General features: G+C 46.2%; 1 protein-coding gene and 1 long non-coding RNA gene across 2 annotated transcripts; one reads left to right on the forward strand and one right to left on the reverse strand.

The window, feature by feature from the left end:
- Positions 1-4,739: 4,739 nt before the first annotated feature.
- Positions 4,740-5,950, forward strand: LOC127754015 (uncharacterized). The gene is made up of 2 exons (XM_052279470.1): positions 4,740-5,242; positions 5,367-5,950. Coding segments are annotated over exons 1-2 (396 nt in total). The 5' UTR covers positions 4,740-4,848; the 3' UTR covers positions 5,369-5,950.
- A 375-nt stretch (positions 5,951-6,325) lies between these two features.
- LOC127754016 (uncharacterized) lies at positions 6,326-7,776 on the reverse strand. The gene is made up of 3 exons (XR_008012740.1): positions 7,412-7,776; positions 6,628-6,816; positions 6,326-6,535 (listed from the first exon to the last, which is right to left on the reverse strand). It is a non-coding gene; the product is annotated as an uncharacterized LOC127754016 (long non-coding RNA).
- Positions 7,777-8,170: the final 394 nt, after the last annotated feature.

Here is an 8,170-nt window from a genome sequence, read left to right on the forward strand (position 1 = left end):
GCTAGGCTCGCCGCCGCACCGCGCCGTCGCCGCCGTCGGGTTCGCGTGGCCGAGATCCACCCCGTCCGCCCTTCCTCCGTCGAGATTCGTCGCCGGAACCCACATCCCCTCGCGCTCCGGTGAGCTCTACCCCTACCGCCGCCTTCGGTCATGGATGCCGGCCACCGTGGTTCGTCTCCCTCCCTCTAACCTCTCTCTTTTCCTCCCTTAGGGCATTCCGGACCTCGTCCGCCCGTCGCCGCCGTTTGCCCGTGGTCGCCGTCGCCGTTGGCTGTCGTCTTCCTCCGCGCCGGCCACCCTTGGTGAGGCGTCCTCTCCCCTCTATTCCCCTCCCTCTCCTTCCTAGCCGCCGCTTAGCGCCGCCGCCTTCGCGTCGCCTTTGCGCCGCCGCCTCCGCCGCCGGTTGCCGTCGCCGGCAACGCGTGCACGCGCGCGCCGTCGCCATCGCCGTGGCCGGTCGGCCGGCCTTGAGCCGAGCTGAGCCGGGTCGCCGCTGCCCGTCCGATCGGCCCCGGGGCGATCTGGGCCGTCGGTCCCGTGGACCGGCGGTGGACCACCCGCATGGTCCCGGTCCACGGTGGACCGGCAGCCTTGGGCCGCTGACCCGCGGGCCCCACTTGCCAGCGCCCCTCTCTCCCCTTGAGCCACTGACATGCGGGCCCCGCCCGTCGGCGCCGCCGCCCCCTTGATGACGTCAGCCTTGGGATTTATTGCGCAATAAATGATTTAAGGACTTTTGTTATAGTAATAAATATAGTGAATCTTCTAAAATTCATAACTAATTCATCCGTGCTCCATTTAAGCCCATTCAAGTCTCAGTAAATCAGGAAAAATGTGTAGAATCCATTAAAAATGGTTTTGTTCTCTGTTTCAGTAGTCTTATAGCCTGTTTGTATTGTTTGCTTTGTATGTCGCTTAGATTCTGGTTCTTCCAACGCTCCGGTGTACTTCGAAATAGTCGCCGAGGTTCCTCCAGCAGCAGAGCAAGGCAAGTCATGCTTGTCACTTGAACATGTTGATCCTATATTGCAAATGCTCTATTGTTTTTCTTCAAATATTGCATTGTTTTATAATGTTACTAGGGGATGTTTACCTATTGTCATAGCCATGCTATTGTTGTACCATGTTCCTTTGTTAGCTTGCGTTATAACATGACTAGAGATTGGACTAGGGATTGCTTAGCCATGCTTAGTTCAACTAGTACACAATGGGGAAAATCCTATTAATGTTTAGACTGTTGGTTCTAATGGTATTGTTGGATTAGTGCCACCGCTTTGGTGTTGGTTAATTAAAATGAATCACATGGTGGGCTGTGGGTGCATGGTTTTGCTGGTCGCACCCATGGCAGTTAAGGACCGGTTCGCGGGATGCCCTGGAAGAACTTATCATACTTACCACAAGCCAGCGTGGGCAACGGCTGGGCTTGTAGTGTAGCTTTCCTCTAGCTGACGCATCCAGGCAAGCGTGGGCGTGATGGAGCGGGGCGGGCCCTGCGACGCTTCCGGATTCACCTAGGCACGACAGGGGACTGCCCGCTGCCTTGCGAGGAGTGGGCGTGAAACCTGAGGTGTGGTGTGCTTGGTTAGAGGGGGTTATGCGAAGGGTCCTGTCATGGCCTCTTTCCAGTATGTCGTGATGGCATGTCGGCGCACGGAAACGTGTCGTGGGGTTGTGTCTTGTGGGTACAGTTGTACACCTCTGATCAGAGTAAAACTATTCGAATAGCCGTGCCCGCGGTTATGGGCGGTCAACCAGATTCACCGTGATTAGTCTCACCCTAGTTTAGTCTAATGAAATTGGATAGTATAGGTGGATGGTTGGGCCTGTCGCAATGTGGTATAGCGTTGGATAGTGGATGAATAATATGATTGATTATTACAACTGTTTAATTCTTTCAACTTCTGTTTATAAATGCTCGCTTTATGCAAATGAACCACTCTAGCTCTCCTTTGATAATTCCCTGCATCATACCCCCATTCCGGTATGACTTGCTGAGTACAGTGAGTAGTACTCAGTCTTGCTCTATTTTCCCCAACCCCAGAGTTTGAGTATGTGTCCGATGGTGGTTTCTCCGAGGAGTAGGCTTCGTCCGTGCCGTCGAGGATGCCTGTGGAGTGGTGTTCCCACTGCAGTTCAAGTCAAGGCTTAGCTCCAGTTATCTTTCGTTTTTCCGCTGCATTTACGTAAGACTTTTATGATGTTTGTAAGACGTGGATCTGAATGTCAACATTGTCGTTTGTGTACCCCGGCCGGTCCTGGATGGGGATTTTAATGCACATTCTGCTTGGAATTCTATTCGGGAATTTCTGGGCGTGACAGTACCTATGGTATCATGGTTGATACCCCATAGGTATCAAACCTGATACTTGGTACCTGCAAGGTATCATGGCTGGCTGCGAAGTATCAGGTATTATAATGGCTGCGAGGTATCAAGTATCAAGCACTACACGTCTCCTCTCCTCTTCTCCCTTCCTCTCAGATTGGTCCTGTTTATTACTACTGCTGCAACCAGCGTCATTGTCTCCACCAGCATTGGTTCAAGACACAGGAAGTGTGATACCTAGGAGGATCATGGAGGGAGAGAGCATTGCTGCTCCGGCTAGCTGTAGTGGTGCTCCACGCCACTCGCGCGATGCCGAGCCAGGTGGCGCCGCAGGCGATGTATCTACGCGGAAGCGGCGGGCGGTGCGGGTCGTGTATCGCGTGAGGCTCGAACCGGAAAATATAATGTGCATTAAATCTATCGGTTGTTTAATTATCCCGTAACTACCACTTTTAACGGAATCCCGTGGGTAGCAGCCCTCTAGTTGTAAAATTTATAAACAGTATAATAACTAATTAAATAGAAAGGAAAAAAAATACTCATGTAGGGATTGGTTAGATGTACAGCGCTTAACCTTAAGCACAATGTCTTGTAATGTAATGGAAAATGATGCAAGTGATCATTGTTCTTTTATCGAATACACATGTATTTGCATGATTGCATAATGGTGCCTGATCTTACATTCTTTAATAATCTTACTCCTCTGACACTGTAAAGATAAACTAATCAGTAAAAATGGAAAAGAGAGAGCGAGAGAGAGAGAGAGAGAGAGAGAGAGGAGGAACTTAGCTGATCTGTACACGTCAATTTATCTGATTAGATAGGAAAAGCACCCGTGGAATGTTTACTCTTGTAAGTTATATAACCATTTTTTTCAATCTATTAGGCAAAAGTCAGAAACAAACAAGATTGATCGATCTCTCTGTTACTTAACGTGTTGCTGTTACAGCAGCTCCGTCAATTCCTGAAGGCAAGGCATGTCTGAGATTTCGCCATAGCCAGCGGTATTTACGCCTCCACTGCAGGCTGCTTCACCTCCCTTCGAGACGTTATGAGCATCGTGGTGTTTAGCAAAAGGACTGTAACAGATAAAGAGCTTAGTGAAAAGAATGAGGGATTTTTCTCAGGGTACAAATAGTTATTACCGCTGATTCATATGCCCTAGTAGATGTCGACCGATCATCTAATATGGAGATGAAGCAACAGAGTATTGGCAACAGAGTATTGGTACGTCCCTAGTGACCACTTGTAGCCCCACAGGGGGAGATCCAACAACTCCATACCTCGTTGCCTGGTCTTTGATGGGCTGAGAAGAATTTCCAATAGACCTAATCAAATGAATGGACCATAAAAAGAAGCATATTGGAGATAATCGAATGGTTGAGAATAACTTCGTCAAATGATCCGGCGGTTGATTTTTCGTGGATGACCTGGCTTCACAGAATTTAAGCTTTATAGCACAAAAATGACCTTTAGTGCGCACCAATTATATATGAAGAAAGAATATGTGTGTGATTAGGATGAGTAGTAGTTGCTTGCGAATGACCTCATCTTTTTTTTCGTTTGATCACCTTCCCTTTTTCACGAGTGCTCGCTGCGCGCTTAGAATTTCCAAGGAAATCCATTTTCAAAGCTTGCTTACTCACACTTTTAATTCAATATCTTTTAAACTCTTACTCGAATAACAATACATATTTATCTTCAAAATCTGAGTTTCATATGAAATTTTTAAAAACTATGTTGAAAATATTGACATGTTCAATTTCCAAAATTTTATAACTTATAATTTCAATACATTCTACATGTAACTTTAACCTATCAACTCAAATTTTTGTATAGTTTCTAGTACTCAAAACTTCAAATATTTAAGTAAAAAAATTACAACTAAGATTTCAAAATCAAGTACTTTCAACAAAAATATAAGAACTTTTCTACTCATATCTTCAACATGCAAACCAAATTTCTACTCAGATCTTCAACATGCAAATCAAATCTTAAATCTGAAGACCTTGCCAATAACGTTAGGAGAACAAAGATCAGAAGTCCAAGCCCTCCCTATAATATAATAATTTCTATAGGTTTTTAGGATAATTAAATAAACAGTTTCAATTGAATCGTGAAAAATTGTAATTGGTTCAGAAGATAAACTATGTGAAGAAATTAAATAGTAGATGTTTATGGCTGATTGAGATTTGGAGGTAGGGGGAGAAACAGTTACATTTTAGGATAAATTGATGATACTCCAGAAATATATTTTTTTCTACGGATGGAGTGCATCCTTGATACAATTAATTATCTAGTTGTTTCTTCGGATCACGTTCGATGGCTTCTGTTGCAGAGAAATACTATCTTATCACAACGTAGCGTACTTAGTATGTACTCCCTCCGTTTCCTTTTATTTGACGTCGCAAGTCAATCTGGAATCGTTCTTTTTATTTGACGCTGTAGTTCTGCCGATCTGCTGGTTTCCATCTTTGCCCTCCACCTCGCCCTCATTCGTCACCCCGCCGCCGCCGCCGCGGGGAATGCCGGCCTCGCCTGTGCGACCTCCGCCGAGGCCAGCGCCGTGCTGGCCATCATGCGCCGCAGCCTCCGCGTGCGCCGTAGCCGACGACGCCGCGGCGGACCACCCACTCGTCTCCTCCCTCAAGCCGTTGTGCCGCCTCGTCTTCTCCCCCGCCGCCGTGCTGCGGCCCTTCCTCGACGCGGTCCGCTCCGAGGACGCCGGCGCCGCGGTCACCTTGGCGTCGCTGGCCGCGCTCCACGAGGTGATGGCGCTCATGGGCCCGTCGCTCACGGGCACCGCGCTGCGGGAGGTCGTGGACGCCGTCGCCAGCTGCCGGTTCGAGGCCAGGGCCGAGGCCGCCGCTGAGGAGGCCGTGCTGATGCGGATGCTGCAGGAACATGTTCTTTGTTGTTGTTCGTCAACTTCACCCAAATCCTTTTCAGACGATTTGTTCTCTTCTTTTTTCCAGGAACATGTTCTTGATTTCTGATTGCAGTTCATTTTGGGTCACCTAGATAACATGTTCTTTTTTTGCAGGAACATGTTCTCGATTCTGAACTGATGAAGTTTCAGAGATGTTTGCAAACTGATCTTTCTGTTTGTCTGTCTGTCCGTTTGCAAATTGACCCTACTCCCTGCATGTATCTTAATTATACTGGATCTGAAGCAATTCGTTTCAGATATTCCGAAGAATCATGCTTGTAACTTGCAGGGCTAATCGTTGTTCAAGTTGCCTCCTGGTGGATATGCAACTGCAGCAAGAACTTCTGAATCTGAACCTGAACTTATAACATCCAACATGCAATGATTCGAGGCGTCAACTTCTGGTCGACGGGGCTTCCGACACTTTAAATTTAGGAAAAGTTTCCATTTGTTTGGTGGAAATTTGATATGTGAGCATGCCTATTTGAGCATTTGTGTAGTGCCAGATTGTTTGGTAGAAATTTTGGAGTAGTTTCAATAGAATACTGTGAGTTTGAAAATTTTGTATTGTGTAAGTATGACAATTTGGAATTGTGTCTGTAATATCAATTTGGAATTACTCTGATCTAAACCTGTACTCCATTAGCTTCCGCTTCTTGGAGATGGCAATGCAAACACTGAATTCATGTTGGTCCTCCCCTTACTGTGATTAATTAAATTCATTGTGATCTGGTGGCTGCAGTTTTAGAGTTATTCAGCCTGATTGCTGACATCCATGCACATGCATGCTTGTTTTTACACATCTGATTGTCATCTGATTTTGACCTGACATTCTACACAAGTGGTCAATTGCACACGAAATGCTCAGCCAAAATCCATGTACATGCGGTAGAACTGCCAGAGTGTCTGAAGAAAGAATGCAGAGGCCATCAATCATTTTCAGACCTGGTTAACAGTCAGACCAAGATCATTTTCAGGAACAATACCGAGATTGCAATTTTAGCGAATCTGAAGCACAATTACCAAAAAGCAATCTGAAGCACAATTTTGGCGATGAATAAATGATCAGCACATGAGTAAAATTGGGTAGTCACTGAGCTCAACATTCACTGAGTATCAGGGAGTACAATGTAGAGTAGCACAATATGTTAAGCTAGAAGAATATATTACTTAGGTCTAATCCAAGAATAAATTACTCTTAGAATAAATTACACATGAAGGAGACTTGAACACATGTTTTTTTCCTCTATCACTCTTCTCCCACTAATTCTCCCCCTCCTCGCCTGTAGAGAAAAGACACATTTTAGAGTTTCCCTGAAAAGAACACATTTTAGGAACACAAAAAACATCATCGTAAAAAAAATCGAATATGAACCTTGGAGAGAGCAGTCGAGGACGAAGCCGCGGCAGCGAGGCACTCGACGCGATTCTCTGCACCGCCATCGCCTACCTCATGAGCCGCTTTCTTCCATGGTGTGACAAATTTGCGACGTCTGCCTACCCTGCCCTCCTCCATGGTCACGACCAACGGCGTCCAGGAAGAACACCCGATATCTTCCAAGACCTGTCCAGTGAGCATCAAGATTAAATCAAATCCCTGAACCTAGCATTGTGTATCTCAAGATTCAATCAAATTCCCAACACTTTGGTTCTAAAGAGCCATTTGTTAGCTAACTAGTAGTAAGGCCCTCTGCTACGAACAATGCTCTGTCAATGCTTTCCATTACTTCAGCCACTTTATCAGTTCTAACAGCGCCATATTGCTTCAGGTATTCGACAAGAGCTTTGTTCTTGTCCAGTGATCCTTGAATCCAGAATTGCTGGATGGCAAGCAAGCAATGGTCAGATGCAAGCATCCATCGCAGGTATGATCATAGCTTGAAACTAATATATGGGGTGTTCTTGAAAAGTAGTACATGTATCTGGAAAACAACCAAATCCACAAAGCTGAAACTTTTTTTTGGAATAACAGAGCTCAAAAGTTAATTTCACTCATCATGATTCTATAGTACATGGATCATTTGGAAAGCAACCACGAATTCACAAAACCTAAAATGTAAATTCGTCGCCAGTTACATGGCCAATTGGACATGGTAAGATATGGGATTCATTTACAGCATGGATTTCACTTTAAAGTAGTCCCCATATATGGGCCTTACTCCTCGCAGATGTCGCCGCCGGCGGCAGCGGTGTTGGCGGCCGCTCTTGTGGTAGGGGAGGTCGTGCTGGAGTGGTTGGCAAGGCGGACGTCGGGGACGAGGTGCAGGGGAGGCCGGCGGTGGGGAAGGTGCTGCGGAGGAGCGCCGTCGCAGAGAATCGTGTTGCGGCAGGAGCGGCAGGGGAGGCCAGCGATGGGGATCAGTCGAGGGAGAAGATCAGGAAGGGGAAGCCGCGGCAGGGGAGGTGGGGAAGAGCGCCGCCGTCCCCGCCGTTGGCCCTGCCGCGGCGCTCGGGATCGAGATGGAGCGCCGCCGCCGTCACGCGTAGAAGGGGAACGAATCGGGGAAGAGGGAGGGCAAAAGGGTAAATTCACGTAAACCTTAATTTCGCCGAAGCTGTCGGAAACGACAAATAAAACGAAAATACTCCCTGTGTTTTTTAACAGATGACGCCGTTGACTTTTTCTTACATGTTTGACCATTTGCCTTATTTAAAAATTTTATGCAAATATATAAGATATAAATCACACTTAAAGTACTATACATGATAAAACAACTCATAACAAAATAAATTATAATTACGTAAATTTTTTGAATAAGACGAAGGGTCAAACATGTGAGAAAAAGTTAACGGCGTCATCTATTTAAAAAACGGAGGTAGTATGATTTAGTTGATTCTTTGGATCACGTTAGATTGTTGCACGAGCATTAATACCTTATCACAATGAAGCGTAGTATTTGTCGTCTATATAAATCTGC

This window comes from Oryza glaberrima, chromosome 11, assembly GCF_000147395.1.
Source record: "Oryza glaberrima chromosome 11, OglaRS2, whole genome shotgun sequence".
NCBI classification, from domain to species: domain Eukaryota; kingdom Viridiplantae; phylum Streptophyta; class Magnoliopsida; order Poales; family Poaceae; genus Oryza; species Oryza glaberrima.